The 17,226-nt window shown below is 48.7% G+C and overlaps 1 protein-coding gene across 1 annotated transcript in view; it reads right to left on the reverse strand.

Moving 5' to 3' along the window:
- The window catches only part of Marchf10 (membrane associated ring-CH-type finger 10), a 92,749-nt gene that overhangs the window by 25,373 nt on the left and 50,150 nt on the right, over positions 1 to 17,226 (reverse strand). The window contains exons 5-6 of the mRNA XM_057773331.1: positions 10,248 to 10,400; positions 1,532 to 2,888 (exon numbers count right to left, since the gene is read on the reverse strand). Coding sequence (XP_057629314.1) covers positions 1,532 to 2,888; positions 10,248 to 10,400 — 1,510 coding nt within the window. The remainder of the gene's footprint in view (positions 1 to 1,531; positions 2,889 to 10,247; positions 10,401 to 17,226) is intronic.

The following is a 17,226-nucleotide window of genomic DNA, read 5'->3' on the forward strand; positions in this document are numbered from 1 at the left end:
GGGTAATTGATGGCCCAGAGAAGCCATACTAACAGGCACAAAGAGAGCTCATGTTCCAAGAATCAATTTCCAGATCTTTAAGCCAAGATTTGGGCACAGTAAACACCCATCATAAAAGAGATGGCAGGATTCTGACAGTGTTTAATGAAGGCTTTAAAAAGTATCCTGTTTCATAGCTGTGAAATATCCCAAACTCACCTCCAGAGAAAGGAAAGATCAAAGAAAAGGGCAATTCAAAAAAGGATCTTGTTTTTCTCTCTCATGCATGAGAGAGAGAGAGAGAGAGAGAGAGAGAGAGAGAGAGAGAGAGAGAGAGAGAGAGAGAGAACTTAAAATGGAGGCTGTAGTTACTCCAGCCCCACCCTTCAGAGAACTGGGGTAACTATGGTAACTGTTTGGGAACGGTCTTTGGGTTTGGAAGGTTTAAATTCTAGAACTGTTGGTTGGATTTGCAGTAAGTCTCAGGAGGGAGACCTGTGAACTTCAAGAGCCGAATGGTTCTGTCTCTGGGGAGTTGGCAACCTTTTCAGAAAAAAAAAAATCCTAGCTAATTGCTAGGGAGAGGGGCGAGGGCCCTGTGTTACCAGGTGTCCTTGCATCCCTGGAAATTTGCCTTTCTATTTTCCCCCTTATTTTCCTTTAAAAAAAATTGTTTACTCTACACCTGCATGCACGTGTATGTGTGTGTGTGTGTCTGTGTGTTTGTGTGTCTGTGTGTGTCTGTGTGTGTGTGTGCTTGACAGTGTAAATGTGGAGGTTGGAGGGCAACTTAGGAGAGTCATTTCTCTCCTTCCACTGTGGGGTCTTGGGGATGAATTCAGCTCCTAAGTTCTGTCACTTTACCAAGGATGCCAGCCAGCCAGACCTTGCCTCTTCTTTTATGTTTGTTTTGTTTTGTGTTTTTTTTTCCCCCCTCTGTGTAACAGCTCTGGCTGTCCTGGAACTCACTTACTCTGTAGACCAGGCTGATCTTTTTTTTTTTTTTTTTAAAGATTTATTTATTTATTTATTATGTATACAACATTCTGCCTTGATGTATGCCCGCACGCCAAAGGAGGGAGCCAGATCTCAGTACAGATGGTTGTGAGCCACCATGTGGTTGCTGGGAATTGAACTCAGGACCTCTGGAAGAGCAACCAGTGCTCTTAACCTCTGAGCCATCTCTCCAGCCCCGACCAGGCTAATCTTGAACTCACAGAGATTCGCCTGCCTCTGCCTTTAGAGTGCTGGGATTAAAGGAGTGTACCACCATCGCCTGGGTGCCCTTCATATAGTATTCAAGGCAAAAGATACTTTGGGGATCTATGGATAAAACTGAGTGTGACTGTCATTTTTTCTTTGTGCATACATAACTTTTCAAGGTAATGAAATGGGACAATTTTCTCAAAACGAGCAATCTTGTTAACAAGTCAAGGAAGAACCTGTCTGCGATTTAACTTTCCCACCTTCCTCTAAAGCAAGCAAGGTTGTCTCAGTTTGGGGTGGGGGGTGTGGAAGAGGGAGGAAGTGTGTGGCTATCACACACTCTTACCTTTCTTGTAGTTTCCGGAGTTTCTCAGGGTCTGTCTTTATCTCTGTGGCCCCCTTTTCATCCATGACAGCAGAGACTCTAAAGGTGGCCTCATGATCATTTTGATTCGGAAAATCAGACACTGCAAAGAAAGTAAACGGTATGTTTTCTTGCAGGGACCCAGGCATGTAGAAGTGGCCTTGTAAATGTCTTCTCGCAGAAGAACTGGGAGAATTCCCCAAGGTCACGCCGCTTTGAGGGTTTGATAGATCTCCTGCCAATAGTGGAGACTCCTGAGCTCGGCTTGTTGAAGCCGTCTCCTCTGCTCCCCCCATGTCATCACTGTGGTTTTCAGCAGTGGCCAGTGGATTCCTGTTTCTGATCGGTGAGAGTGGCCGGCGTACGTTGAACCTTAGGTTTTCCTCCATATCTGAACTGGGGACTAGAAGAGACGACATGGACAAGCTTGCTGGGATGTCATCTATGAGAGCGGAATGCAGCAGTGACCCATGGGTGTTGTAAGATGTACTCAAGGATGGTCTGGGAGCTGTGGGTCTCCCGGAGAGTAAGCAGTCAAACGAATTCCTAGAACCACTTAAGTAATTTTGCCAGTCTCTCTCATAATGGTGAACCGTAGGCCTATCTTCCATAGGACAGTCACTGGATCCATCTTCAGCGCTGTCTCGGATGACATCATTAGATTTGGCGTCCCCTGAAGGAGTAGTCATGGTGTCTTCTTGGTCTCCACTGGGGTTCTCTTCCTCCAACTCCCCACGTAGCCTGCTAGCTTGAAGCATCCTTTGCTCAGCAGAAGGCGGCTTTGCTGCTGGCTCCATGGTTCTGCTTTTTCCTGGAGATCCAGGACTGGCCTCGCCCCATCTCGCAAAATTTCCTCTGAGATTTTCAGCGTTTTCCTCAACATTCCTATTTTGAGTGGCTGATGTGCCAAGAAATCGGCTTCTCTTATGGCTGGGCGGAGACCGCATCCTAACCAGCAGAAGCTCCTCCTCCATGTGGGTTTCTTCTTCCGTGTCATAGTCTTCTTGTTCATTGTTTAATGATAAAGCTGAGTAAAAATCTTCATCGTGGAACCTGAATGGTACCCTTCTTGGTCCCACCACGGTGGTGGGTAGGAGTGGAGGTCCCAAGGGCTCATTCGGCACTTGGGAACCGTTCATCCGCTGGAAGGTCTGCAAGAGGGCAGCGTGGGGCTCGTTCTGAGGTCGCACACTTGGATCTCCTTTTCTCTGTCTCTCGAGGGACTTCCCAGCTGTTCTCACGAGCTCTGAGGATGAGGCTAAGTTTCTGCTCTCTCGAGCTGGCCTCTTTAGCTTGGTCTCATTTGCACACATCAGGTTGTCTTGTTGGACGACTGGGTCTGTGTTGAGAAGAGACAAATTCTGTTAAAGGTATATAGAAATATGTAGACTATGCCAAGCATGATCGTCTACCAAAGGCAACCACAACAGGAAAAGCCCTGGAAAAATCTGTGCAGAGCCAGGGCAGGAGGTACAGAAGCCTGGGAGGAAAACCTCGTGGTAGGTTTCTCTTTACTGTCTCTGAGTTTTGAGCTCACGTGTGTGTGTGTGTGTGGATTCACACCTGCGGCACTCATGCCTGTGAGTTCACATGTGTGTGGGTTTGTACCTGCAGCACTCACACCTGTGAGTTCACGTGTGTGTAGGTTTACATCTGTGGCACGTGGAATGTGGTTCAGGAGAAGGGGTAACCATGGTAACCATGAATCCACAGATTGTGCAGGAGCATCAGGAAGACTGGTCCAGCTCCAGCCAGCTCGACCCAGGGGAGCTGACCTTCTCTGTATTTAGCAAAAAGGAAAACCAGCAGTGTGGGAGTGACTTACATAAATCCCACTGCTCCTTCCTCATCCAAATCAACCCCACAAATAATATTTATGACACCCCCATTTCACAGCTTTTCAAACACTCTGGGAGACAGGGAAGAAGGCTCTCAAAGCTAGTGCCTGGGTACACGATGATTGTGATCAAGTTCACTATTTAGTGTAAATAAAAGTTATAAATCTCCCAAGAAATTAGTATCTCTTCTTTGCCATTGGCCTCTAGAACATCTGACTGCCACAGAATCCCTGCCTTTGGAGTCCAGGGTGCGAGGAGATGGAGAGGGAAGGGATTGGTGAAGGAAGGGTCCAGCGAGTCCATTTCTATGGGTGACATGCTGACTCACACTTAGTTCTGGCCGTGGAACACTTGCCTCAAGAGCATGAGACCCGAGCTGGATTATAAGAACTCAAGTAGAATTGCCAGGGGTGGTGGCACTCACCTGTAATCCCAGCACTGGGGGTGGGATGGATTTGGGGAGAGAGAGACAGGAGGATCCCTGGGGCTCACTGGTTAACCTCACTAGCCTAACTGGTGAGTTCCAAGCCTTTGAGAGACCCTGTGTCTCAAGGGAGTTGGGTTATGTTCCCAACAATGGCACCCGATGTTGACCTCTGGCCTACACACACACACACACACACACACACACACACACACACACACACCACACAGACCCTCCTCCACATACTCCTGCATACAGGCAAACACACACCCATTAATCTCTTTGTTTAATACTTGCTATTATTTAATAAGCGCTTCTCACCAAGTGTGCTGACTAATCAAACCATGCAGCCAATCTACTCAGGAGATAGATATTGCAAGCACACCATATTCCAACAGAGGGTACCGAGGTTAGGGGGAGGTCACATGACTTGCCCAAGTGACGTGATATAGGTAGTGAGCATTTGAACCAAGGCCTGCTAGGCCTGCATTCTTTACCACTATCCCGAGCAATGCCCTAAACCTTCCCCAGGCTTTGCAATTTCCACACACACACACACACACACACACACACACACACACACACTCACAAACCGAGGACCAATGGCATCTATTGGGATGCACGCATGTGGTTAAGGGATTTCCACCCCATGTGGGTGAAAAATTGAAAGTGCTTTTGAGATTCCACTTCTTCTTATACTCTGCTGGCACAGCTAACCCCCTCTGTGACCCTCTCTGCTCCTGGGCAGATCTGATGAAGCTCTACTGTCCTTATCGCTCAGTTCGCCTGTTGAGTGGCCAGGATGCCACGGGGTCCCAAAGGTTCTTGATAACAGCTCTGCTGGGGGAAATGCAAATCCGTTGAGCAGCCGGCTTGGCTGAGGCCAAGTCAATACTGCTTTAATTGAGGTGCCTCGCAGGGAGCCAGCTCGCCTCTCTAATGTCCTGATACTCTGTAAGCTTCTCTTATTGTTAGCTGCGTGGGACACTCAGCGACACAGTGCGAATCTTTACTCATCAGCCCTTCCAGAAATCAGTTAAACTGTCCTACTGGGCCCCTCGTGGGGTTTATAAACCCCAGCAAGAGATGTGTCAACAATTCAAGGACGCTCTAAGCATTTGGCTGTGTCTGAACACAAGCAGAGCTCGGATACCCAATCTACTAGGCACTGGGCTGATCCATGTTTGGGGAACTAATGCCATCTACGGTACAGCCAACTGAATTCTGGTGCAAGCATGCGTGCTTGCTTGTGTGTGCGCGAGTGCGTGTGTGTGTGTGCATGTGTGTGCATGGAGGCCAGAGGACAGCTTTAGGTGCTGCCCATGTTTTTGTTTTTGTTTTTGTTTTTTTTTTTGAGGCAGAGTCTCTCACTTGCCCTGGAGTTCACCAGGTAGGTTAGGTGGTCAGTGAGCTCCAGGGATCAGTGGATCCCGACTTCCCCAGCCCCGGGGTTAACAGTATATGCCATCACACCTTCCCCATCCCCCCATGTATTCTTGGGATTGAACTCAGGTCATGTAGTTGCAAATGCTTTCCAACTGACACCCCCACGTCCTGTTTCTTAAAGAAGAAAAGTGGCGCAAAGCCAAGGTGTGGGATCCGATTGATCATTTCACATTTTGAATTTGAGAAGGACCTCCAAAATTAGCAAACAGTGCGGAGCCCGAGCCTCCTCTCTCTGAACATGCCCATGTAGCGAAGAGCCCACTGAGCTCAGTCTTGCGATGGGGGAAACTCAGCAACCCTGACATCATTTCACGGACGCTGCTGAGCTGTCATGGTGTGACATGGGTCCCTGGGGCAGAAGTCTCAGCTATGCGCTGTGTTGAAGGTCCTGAGACTGCCTCACACACTCCTCGTCACAATCTCCTTCATCTTTGAAATTCAACCAGAGCTGCACATAAGTGTGCGCATGTGTGTGTGTTGTGTGTGTGCATGTGTGTGTGCATGTATGTGTGTGTGTACATGCCTGTGTGTTTTCCCTAAAGGTGTCAGACTGTGCCACTCTATATTTATGCTATTTTAACCCTTTTGTGTGTGTGTGTGTGTGTGTGTGTGTGCATGTTCGTGTGTCTGCATGTGTATATATACCAAAGAGGGAGCAGACTTCAGTAGCTGTGGGCCGAGAATACTCAGTTGGTATGCCAGGGATATGCTATTCATAGCCCTGGCCTCAGCCTCTTAGCTGCTGGATGCTTCTCAGAGGTCCTGCCTTGGCTCCAGCTGTGAACTGAGTGCCTGCTGCCTCCAGGAGGTCCAGGTTCATTGAAGTGAGACTGGAGGGAGTGTTGGGCCTAGGACTCTGCCTTTGGTCTTAAACTTCCCTGTGGGCGGCATCAGTGCTGCCCTGAATTCTAACGATATGCCTTTTACTTTTTCCTTTCCCCTTTGGGTTATAAATGTGGTCCTTGCCTATTGGAGAAAACTCAGGAACCATAGAAGATGAAGTGGTCCAAGGCTCCCATAACCAGAAGCCCAGTTGGACATCACTCAGGCGCTGGACTTTGGGGATGGGTTGCAAAAGCCCCAGGTTACCTTCCCCCTGCAGTCGCGCTGCGGCTCAGGGTTTGGACATGGAGCAAAGTACTTGAGCTGGAAACACGTGTGTTGTGGTTTACCACAAGCCTCAATACTCATTTTATATTTCTCTTCTCATGCCCACCAGCTTCCTGAAGACGTGAACTTGTAACCCTCATCTGGAGGCAAAGGTGGCTCATTGTACGTCAAGTGTATGTCCTACTTCCTTTCCTTAAATATCTTGTTGTTGCTAGTTTTCAAGAATACTATCATAATTACAGGGAAAGGGCACACTGCATGAATATGTCATAATGCCTTCAACTTTTCTTCTCCTGCTGTGTGTATATGCATATGCTGGTTGTGTGTGTGTGTGTATATGTGCTCAATATGGACATGTACGTATTGTGATAGTTTGAATGTATTTGGCCCCCATACTCTTATATGGAGTGGCACTATTAGGAGGTGTGGTTTTGTTGGCATGGGTATGATCTTGTGGGAGGACGTGTGTCACTGTGGGGTGGGCTTTGAGGCTTCGTGTACTCAGGATACACCCAGTGTGTCAGATGACTTCCTGTTGCCTGCAGGATGGAGCACTCTCAGCTCCAGCACCACCTCTGCCTGCACAACGCCATGCTCCCTGCCATGATGATAATGGTCTGAACCTCTGAAACTGTAAGCGAGCCCCCTCAATTAAATGTGTTTTTATAAGAATTGCCATGGTCATGGTATTTCTTCACAGTAATAGTAAACCCTAAGACACACATATATGGACATACATTGATATATGTAAATCTGTGGCAATATATGTACATCTATATCTATCTATCTATCTATCTATCTATCTATCTATCTATCTATCATCTATCTATCTATCTATCTATCATCTATCTATCTATCTATCTATCTATCTATCTATCTATCTAATCTTTGTGTGAATGTGTGTGCACACATGTGCATGAGTGTGCATGTGTGTGAAACCGAGAGGTTGATGTCCTGTATCTTCCTCAATTGGCTCTTAACCTTCTTTATAAAAACAGGGTCTCTGGTGGTTAAATGAGCACGGCCTCCGTAGGCTTGCATATCTGAATGTTTGGTTCCCAGTTGGTGGACTGTTTAGGAAGGACTAGGAGGTGTGGCTTTGTCAGAGAGGTGTGTCACTCCAGGCCCAGTCTCTCTTTGTCTGCCCTGTGCTGCCGGATAAGATGCAAGCTTTCAGCCCCTACTCCAGCACTATGCCTACCTGCCTGCTGCCACGCTCCCCACCATGACAGCCATGGACTCACCCTCCAAAACTGTAAGCAAGGCCCTGAGTAAATGCTTTCTTTATCCACTGAGCCATCTCTCCAGTCCCCGAATGCTTTCTTTTATAAGTTTCCATGCTCATGGTGTCTCATCACAGCAAAAGAACAGTAACTGGGATCTCATTGATTCAGCTAGACTAGGGACCTGGTTTCTGCCATCCCTCCCTTCTACTCCCCCCCACCCACAGCACTGAGATCACAGATTGATGCTTCTACACCTAGATTTTTATGTGGGTTCTGAGGGATAGAATTCAGATCTTCAAGTTTGCAGAATGAGCACTTTACTACGTACACACACACACGTGCACACATGCACACATACACATTTTCTTGTTTTGAGACTTTGTACCACAGATCAGATCACACTGTGGTGAAGAGCCTTGCTCACTAATCTTGGACAACATGTCATTATTATTATTATTATTATTATTATAGATTGATGACATGAGAATAGAATTGCCAGGTTGGAAGGTATGAACCTTCCAGACGCTCTTGACACTTGTTGCCAAGTTCCTTTGCCAACAGTTTACTCCACACTGCCCTGCGGTAAGACAGGAAAGCATCTCTGTCAGCAGGGTCACAAGCCTTCTAGGTCACCAGCATCTGTGCCCAGGAAGGCTTAGTATTGCTTCCCTGCCAGTATCAACTCTTATTCTAGGGCCCTAGCCAATCTGGTGGGCTGCATTTAACCCACAGGTGAACTTATTTATCGAGGCTGCACTTACATGTAGTATAAACACGTAAGTGGACTATGTGAAACGGTCCGCTATGCCCCTCCCCCCTTTCATTATGTGTTCACAAGGGGATTTTTTAAAAACTTGATTTCTCAGAGATTCTGTGTAGTATCTAATCACACCTGTCCCAAACCTCACCCCAAGATGGCTCAACTCCACTGGACTGAAGTCTCACGATCCAAAGGAGGAGCAGAAGGAGAGTGAGCACGAGCAAGGAACTCAGGACGGCGAGGGGTGCACCCACACACTGAGGCAATGGGGATGATCTATCGGGAACTCACCAAGGCCAGCTGGCCGGGGACTGAAAAAGCATGGGACAAAACCGGTCTCGCTGAACATAATGGACAATGAGGACTACTGAGAACTGAAGAACAATGGCAATGGGTTCTTGATCCTATTGCACGTAATGGCTTTGTGGGAGCCCAGGTAGTTTGGATGCTCACCTTAATAGACCTGGATGGAGGTGGGTGGTCCTTGGACCTCCCACAGGGCAGAGAAACCTGCTTGCTCTTTGGGCTGAGGAGGAAGGAAGACTTGATTGGGGGAGGGGGAGGGAATGGGAGGTGGTGGCGGGGAAGAGGCAGAAATCTTTAATAATTAAATTAATTAATTAATAATAATAATAAAAAAAAAAGATGGCTCAACTCACTGGCTCATACTCCAGTTTATGTAAGAACGTGAGAAAAGGAACTAGGGGGACACCATAACTGAGGATTGATAAGGAATCTTGCTATAATAGAAAGCTGGAACAAATCCCCTGTGGACCCCACATAAAGGAAGACACACCCTGGGTGTGGGCGGAGGTTTGTATAAACTCTGCTTCATGCACAGACAACCACATGTTTCAAATCATATCTTAAAGTTCGCTGACATTGACAATGGCCATGGGGAGAGGGCAGGTAGAGCTAGCGGTCACTTTCTGCCCTCTAGATGGGCCTCCTGTGTGTTCGACACTTGTCTGTTTTATTTCGCATTGTCACTCTAACAATGCAGTAAAGTAGGCTTTGTCACCCCGATTTTAAGATGAGAGAGCTGGAGTTTGAAGGGGCTATGTGACCACCCAGGACCCCAGAGTTAGGATGACGGGGGTGTGGGGGGGAGTTAAGAGTTTCAGACTGTCCGTCTGCTCTAGGGCATATGCCCCTCTCTCCTGGAGGCCTGTCACCTTTTCAGGCTTATCTGTACTCTGGTTGCTTGTAGTACCAAGTCATCCAAGCATCCCTAGGCTCTTCTATAAGTGTTCATCACCATGTTTAAATGCATCTCATTTAAATAGGAAGGTTGCTGTATTTGATCAATAACAAGGTGTAATGCTCATGGTTTTTCTCATGGAAGGGTGGCCGGGTCAGCTGACTGCGTGGTATGGGCCTTTGATGCCAGCTCAGGCCTGAAATTCGGAGAGGAAGGCTCCACTTAGCTACTGCTTTGAAATGAAGCCGACTTTCATTTTGAAGCTATTTCTTTCACATTAAAAGATCTGGCTGCGGTGGTTGCCCTGGATCACAAGCGGAAAGCTCCTCGAGGAAGGTGATCAGCCTGCCGCCCACGGACATCAGTCTTCGCCTCCCGATGGATGCGTGGGCAGGACAGCCAGGTGGGACCTCCCCAGAACTGCGGACTGGGTACGCGCCTCCCCCCAGCCCTGAGTCCACTCAGAACCATGCTGTCTTTCTCATGGTGAAAAAAAAAAAAGATCGACTCCTCCCACTCCTTTTCCCACCGGCCTCTCTTGGAGAAAATAATTAGATGCTATTTTATTAGACAGTTTACTTTTTGAACCTTTCAAGGGTTTCATTTAAAGGGAACTTTCTAGCAGAGATGGCTGAAAGTCACGGAAACCCACAGGGTTCTAGCACGGACCGAGATGGCAGCCACAGGCCTTACCTGCTCCCAGGAGTGCCGGCGTCTTTGCTGACAGGTGCGGCTTCTGTCTGCTCCTCTCCCCAGATGTTCTCGGGCTGTGCATTTCCGGGCTGACCGTCAGTCTCCCCAGGTTTGGCCTCCTCTTCCTGGATAAAATCTTTGGTGCCTGTGCTGCTGAAAGGTGCAAAAGTTGTTCAATAACTATGTCTATGTTTTTAATAGGAAAACACTTTCTGTATAAAAATAATCATCGAGGAAGATAGAAGGTGGTGTGTATGTGGGGGTGGGGGTGGGGAGGTAAAAGCGGCGAGCCAAGAGGCCAGAGAAGACAGGGGCTTGAACTCTAGCTTGACCCCTTTGTAGCCATGAAGGTTGGGCATATCTCTCCAAGCCTCAGTTGTCCTACCCAAAAGATGGAAACAGTATGGCTACTTCGCAAGGCTTCATAAGCACCTCGATTCCTGGGGGTGAGGGTGGGATGGGAGTGGAGTGGGGGTGGGGTGGGTCAAGGGATCTTCCACCGTTAAAAACATATGTATGAGTATGTGTTTTTGTGCACCCATGGAGGCCAGAAGAAGGTGTCAGATGCCCCGGAACGGATGGTCGTGAGTCACTTGATGTAGCTGCTGGGAACCGAACTTGTGTCCTCTGGGAGATCATCAAGTGCTCTTAAAGCTGAGCCGTCTCTCTGGCCCCGCTTGCCTTTTTCCTCCCTCCCTATCCACAGGTGATGCTGCTGCTAAGTAGGTTCTCTGGGTACACAACGTGATGCTCTCCCACATATTTTGTACCTGTGTACCTCTATCCACGGGTTGTATATGAGCATCAAACACGGCCTGTAAGAAGGTCCCAAGGACCTGGAAACATCTTTTTCCCTGCATATGGCCACCCACCTCCATGGAAGACACTAATCACCATGCACCAGTTCCCAGCGAGCCCTGTCTCATAATTCTCGTTAGGAACCAGGCTTTCTAATTGGCATTGGATAGTGCCGAGTTTCTTCACATGTATCCAGCATCAGTGCCCGTGGATGTGGGGAGAGCTTCTTATTTTCCAAGCATCTCTACAAGTTCTTGGGTTCGCATGGCAGTTAAATCACATCGACGCTACACCCCCAAGAGAACTGTTCAGGCTCATCCCCCTCTGGAAGATTCAGACATTCCACGCAGTCAGCACAGGGCTGAGGCTGGGACAAACCCCTCTAGTGTGTGAGAGCCCAGGCTTTCTTGGCACATGAAGAAAACTGGCTTTACGTTCCTGAGTATAGTCTGTGGTTATGTGAATAGTTTCCACCCAGACTCAGGAAGACATGGAGTTCTCTCTGGCATCCTGTGAAACTCAGTTTAATCCAGCGAGCAAGCTAACTTACTTTTACCGGCCCCAGGAGAAGGTGGCAGTGGGACCTGGGCTTTAGGACAGAGGGCCGTGCCCTTTGGGGAACCCACTGGAAGAAGAGCTGATGGTGGCACAGGTCAGCTTAGGGCAAAGTGAGGCTGTGGCTGGAGCCAGAGAAGGGGAGTAGAAGCTCTCTAGAAATGAGAATGTGTCCCTTGAAGAGCGTGGGGTGTGTTGAGACATGATTTCCCTAAGCAGGGCAGGAGAGGATGGCGGGAGGGAGAATCTGTGCCTGTGGTAGAGTTTCTCTGCACCCAGAGTTGCGTCGGTTGAAGCCAGAGGACTCTGTCACCAGAGGCCTCGTCTCTCTTCTCAGCCTTCAGAGACCACCTCCCAGCTCATACAGGCAGGAACTGTATTTTTTTTTAAGTTTACTTAAAACTGTATTTATTATTGTGTGTGTGTGTGTGCATGTGTGTGTGGGGGGGGGGGTGTATGTGTGCAGTGAGCATGTGGAGGTCAGAGGGCAACTTCATGCAATCAGCCCTCTCCTCCTTCCACCTTCACCTGAGTTTTGGGTATTGAACTCACACTGTCAGGTTCCAACGCAAGCGTTTTACCCACTGAGCCACCTCTCCAGACCGAGGAAGAGACAGAAATGAAAGAAGGGGAAGGCCTGGGGCTCACGCCAAGTCCAGTAAGTTAGGACTTGGTCCAATGCTCTTAGAGAGATTTCACTCTGATGGTCAGCAGGAGAGTCAGCCCTCTGCCGCAAGCCGGGAGGTAGAAGGCCACAGCACTGACACCCACTCTGCCTCCGTCCACACCGACACAGGGAGAGTGCGTCCTCCCACAGGGCCTTTGCTCCCCAGGCAGCACCAACCTGACATCCCAGGGCTGGTTTTATGTCCACAGGCGCTTCCACTCCAGAGCCCTTAAATAAGTCATCTCTAATATTTAAATATTGTAGACTCCCATAATTCTCTCATCTCTTTCAGTAGACTGTAAATTCCTTAAGGAAGCCAGTCTCTTAGCCAGCCTGCATGCTGCACACTGCTGTCCAGGACTAATGATAATTGCCTAGAAAGGATTGGCAGGGCTTAAGATGACTCAGCCCAAAACTATGGGGAACTTCAAATTTAGAATTGATTTTAAAATTAAAGCACTCATGTGATCTAAAAGTCATTCTTGGTGTTCGGAAATCCGCTTTCTTTATTCAAGGCGCCAGGTCGTGCACATGGTTTCCCAAGCTATTACTATTTTTCCTCGAATTCTCAGTAAACTAAAGTAATGAAGCTGAGTATCTGGGGCTGGAGAGATGGCTCAGTGGTTAAGGGTACTGACTGCTCTTGCAGAGGACCCAGGTCTGGCTTCCAGCACCTTCTCCACCCTGGCCTCCACCATGGAACCTCACAACCATGTCTAACTCCAGTTCCAGGGATCGACACCCTCTTCCAACCCTTGTGGGTCCATGCACACACATGGTGTCAGGAAACTCTGACACACGTGCACATGCGAATGCATGTACACATACATGCACACAGACTGAACATCTAGAGATTGTTTTACCAGGCCTATTGGTAGAAAACCCACCACTGTTTGTAGAGTCAGAACCCACCCACCCCCTTTGGCAATTTGGCCCTCAGGTTCTGCAGCTGTAAAATGGGATTTGTCTTCTTTTGTTAGGTTACTGTAACAATTAGCAATACTATACATACATGGGCTGATCAGGTATCTGGTGCCTATTGGCTATTAAAACTGGCAGGTGCTTCATTCACAGAGCATATAGTACCACTAAGTGGAAAACTGGAAGTCATTTCCCCAAGAACACTGAAACTCTTGGCTACTGAGCTTTCATGTGTGAATAATTTATTCAGCAGCTTGTGTTCCTTGTTCTTGTTCCTCTTGTTGGTTCTTTCCCACAAGCCTTCTTTTAAAAAAATAAAAATCCAAAAGGCAAACAGAAACTCCTTTTATTATAATTTGTTCAACAAATACCTCTGCGTCTCGGCTATAGGATAATTTGAGGGTTCACAGGGATGAGTAAGACATTCCAGTCACGAGCTTCGTGGCTATGATCTAATATGGCTGCACCCTAAACCTCTGCCTTGCAGTGCCCTTGAGATTCAGAAGAAAGCATTCATGGGAGATGTTTTCTCTGCCACATGTACAGTCAGTCACAAAGGAGGTGACCTCAATGACATGGTTTGTAGACATAGATGTAAGAGTTCCAGGTGCTATGTAGACCAGGTTCTTAAACCTTTCATCTGTTTGAACAGTCTTCTGGGGCCTTTCTATGATGGGACCTTAGCATGGCAGAGTCATATATTAATCATGAAGGAAATCTAAGCCATAGCTCTCCTGGGAGACAGGCCGTTCACCTGGCGGCAAAGAGGAGAATTTGTTTTCCAGGTAACTGCAAAGCCAGTCTGCCAGTGGATCTAGGAAAGCACATAGTTTGTTCTGGACAGCACACGGCCCATGTATCTTCCAGTACCTGAGCATCCAGGAACCCAGAAACCAAACAGCTGTTTTGATAAAAGGCATCTGCCTCCGTTCTTTTGATACAGCCATGGAACTGTCATTGATAACAGTTCAGAATTAGATCAGGAAAGGTTAAAAAAAGTGGAAGTCTCATAGTTATACAGGACACTGACACCTGAGAACCAAGCCCACCCAGCTGTCGGTGTCAGGCTCGTGCGCATTATAACTGCCCCGTTCCTCATGTCACCTGCTATATATACAGACACGGTGCTTGACAGGCACACGGAATATGCAAACAGAGAGGAAAATACATCCCTGAGCGCTCTCTCCCCACTACTCCCTTGACTGCACCTTGACTGGTGCCCGAGAGGGGCCAGGATTCCGCCATGAGATGCCTCTCGGGAAACTTCTTCTTCCCTTTGGGCCATGGGCAGAATTACAGCTTTGCAGCCAGAGCCAGCGTTGCCTGGGTTTAATAGGCAGCTTTCTATACATCATAAATAATAGGTCACATCTATTTGCCTGTTTGAGTGTGCTAGACGTGTATGCTGTCTCATATACCCAGAGGAGATTTTAATTAAAGCCTAATTATGCACCATAAATATGTTTTATTTTGGAAGTCAGGAGGTGGGAGTTTTCGATTTTAGGAAATGCAGGCAGGAGAGGGAACTGCAAATACCAACTGCGCCCTCTAATCCGCCCTCCTCGCCCACGGTCCTGGCTGGATCTCCCTGTCTCAGAGTGTGTGCTTTCAGAACCACCGGCCTGGTGTCACCCTTGTCACCGGCCACGGCTATGGTCAGACCCAGAAGAGCCTGTGATGGTCATGTCCCAAGTAGTGTACGACACAAGAGTTCAGAAATCAGAGGCTTCTCCAGAGATGATGGGATTTTATTGATCATTCGCTCTGTTATGGCTAGGAGACGCTCATCTCCGGGGGGGTGGGGGGGTGCCAGTTCTGTCCTCCTCTTCCTGCTCCCTGACACCTCCTGGTGTTGCTCTGGCCCTGCTCCTGTCCTCCTGCTTTCTGCTGTCCCCCCTTCTCCCTGACTCTTCTGTGCCGTGTGCCTTGCCAGGGGTGACTTACCACATGAGGTAAATCTTACTGGGCCTTCTGGGGCCGGGTAGGCACAGCACAGGGGTCTCAGCTGGAGTCGGTTGGGAGACCGGGAAATAGCAGAGGGATGCTGGAGACCCAGGCAAGGGGCTTGGCGAGGCTGATGGCGGGCTGGTAAAGGTGGGGAAGACGACAGGCGGGAGGGCAGGGGAAGGGCCCTGGGCCCCTTGGGAGACGGGCGGAACTAGCGGCAGGAGGAGGCAGCAGTAGCTGGCATTGGGCGGCAGGACGGGGGAGAAAGCAAAGACGGAGCAGTAAGGGGAATATTCAACACAGAACAGGGGGTGCTCGCTGCTGTCACCTGCACAAAAGAAAAAGAGCAATCAGGAAGCAGCCTTCACGGGAGGAGGACATTTAAAAAAGTCTGTGAATGAATAAAAACTCCACCAAAAAAGGTTCTCTGGGGGATGGGAGTGTTGTGTCTGCGTGCTGTAGGTGTGAGTGGACTTGGCTCCTGCCCAGGAGGCATCTTGCTCAGGTCTGAGTCAACAGCAGTGAGCTACTCAAAGTGGCATCACCTTCAAAGTGTCTTCCAGGCAATAGCTTCATGCAGCCCTGGCAGATGTAGGCAAGTGCTTCCCAGGCCAGCGCCTCAGAACGTCCTGAGGTAGCCGTGTGGAAGCTTCGGCTGTGTTCTTATCGCCCACAGCCAGCCTAACGAGCTGTTCTGGCAGCAACAGATGGTGGTCTGCAGGGTCTCCCTTCCAGCAAGTTCTCTCCCTCCGGTTTTCCAGCTGCCCCCCTGGTAGGAGGTTGCAGATATGCCCTAACCTTGGCCTTTCTACTGCGGAGGGTAAGCTGGGGAAAGGAGAAGGAAACAGAGAGATCCTGGTGGGCTCAAGGGGACAGAGAGGAACCCAGAGCATGGAGGGAAGGCAGGTGGGCCAGAGAGGCGTTCAAGGGAAATTAATGACTCTTTGATTAACCTTTCACTCTGACTGCCAACCTCCCCGGAGGCAGAGTGTGCAGGCCTGATGGAGCCAGCATTCCGAGTCACTCTCTCACACCTGCCACCAGCCAGCTAGGTCACCTTGAATCCATGGCTTAGAGTCTCTGAACCTGTTTCCTCATCTATAGTCTGAGGCAGATGGTTTCTGAGATCTGTAGCCTTGCTCCTCCCTAGACCAGGACTTAGAAATACAGTCGCAGTTCACCCAAATCCATGGGATCAGAAGCTGTACGTTTTAGCATTTGGAAAGTAAGCCTGGGGGGAGGATGCCTAAACCTCGGCCCTGAGACACCTCTGTGCACACTGCTCAGAACAGTACTGAACCCCACCCCCAGATTCCAGTGCTCTAGGGTTTGGATTGGAGCTCCTAAAGGTTAAGAGTTTAGGGTTTAGAATGGTGCTCCTGGGAGGCAGAGCCTTGTGGGAGGTCCTTAGGTCATTGGAAATATGTTCTCAAAGGGAGATGATAGGGCCTTGTCCTCTCCTCTTTTGCTTCCTGACCATGAGGCAGCCCTTTGTCCCAACAGCTACTCCTGCTGTGATGTGTGACTTCACTGAAGGCCCCAAAGCAGGTCATATAATCTTGGACTGAAACCTCTAAAACTATGAGCCAAATGAATTTTGCAAAAAAAAAAAAAATCTATTTAGTGTGAGTCTGGGGAGGGGGAGAATGTGTGTGTGTGTGTGTGTGTGTGTGTGTGTGTGTGAGAGAGAGAGAGAGAGAGAGAGAGACAGAGAGACAGAGACAGAGAGACAGAGAGAGAGAGAGAGAGAGAGAGAGAGAGAAGGTCAGAGGACAACTTGGAAGAATCAGTTCTCTCCTTCCACCATGTGGGTCCTTGGGATTGAACTCAGGTCACCAGACTTGGTGACAAGTGCTCTTACCCCACTGAACCATCTCACCAGCCCCACAAGTAAATATTTTAGAAGTCAGCTGCCTCAGGTATTCCATCACAATGATGGGAAGCTAAGAGTTGGGACTTCGGAGAAGCATCTCCCCAGTGACCGGAGAGCCCGACAGTTGTGAAATGCCGCAGCTAAAATCAGTTCTGATTCTAAACTGAATGGTGAAAACTGCGACCATCTGACAGAAAACATCACCTACGGGGGGTGGG

Source organism: Chionomys nivalis, chromosome 7 (genome assembly GCF_950005125.1).
Source record: "Chionomys nivalis chromosome 7, mChiNiv1.1, whole genome shotgun sequence".
Lineage (NCBI taxonomy): Eukaryota > Metazoa > Chordata > Mammalia > Rodentia > Cricetidae > Chionomys > Chionomys nivalis.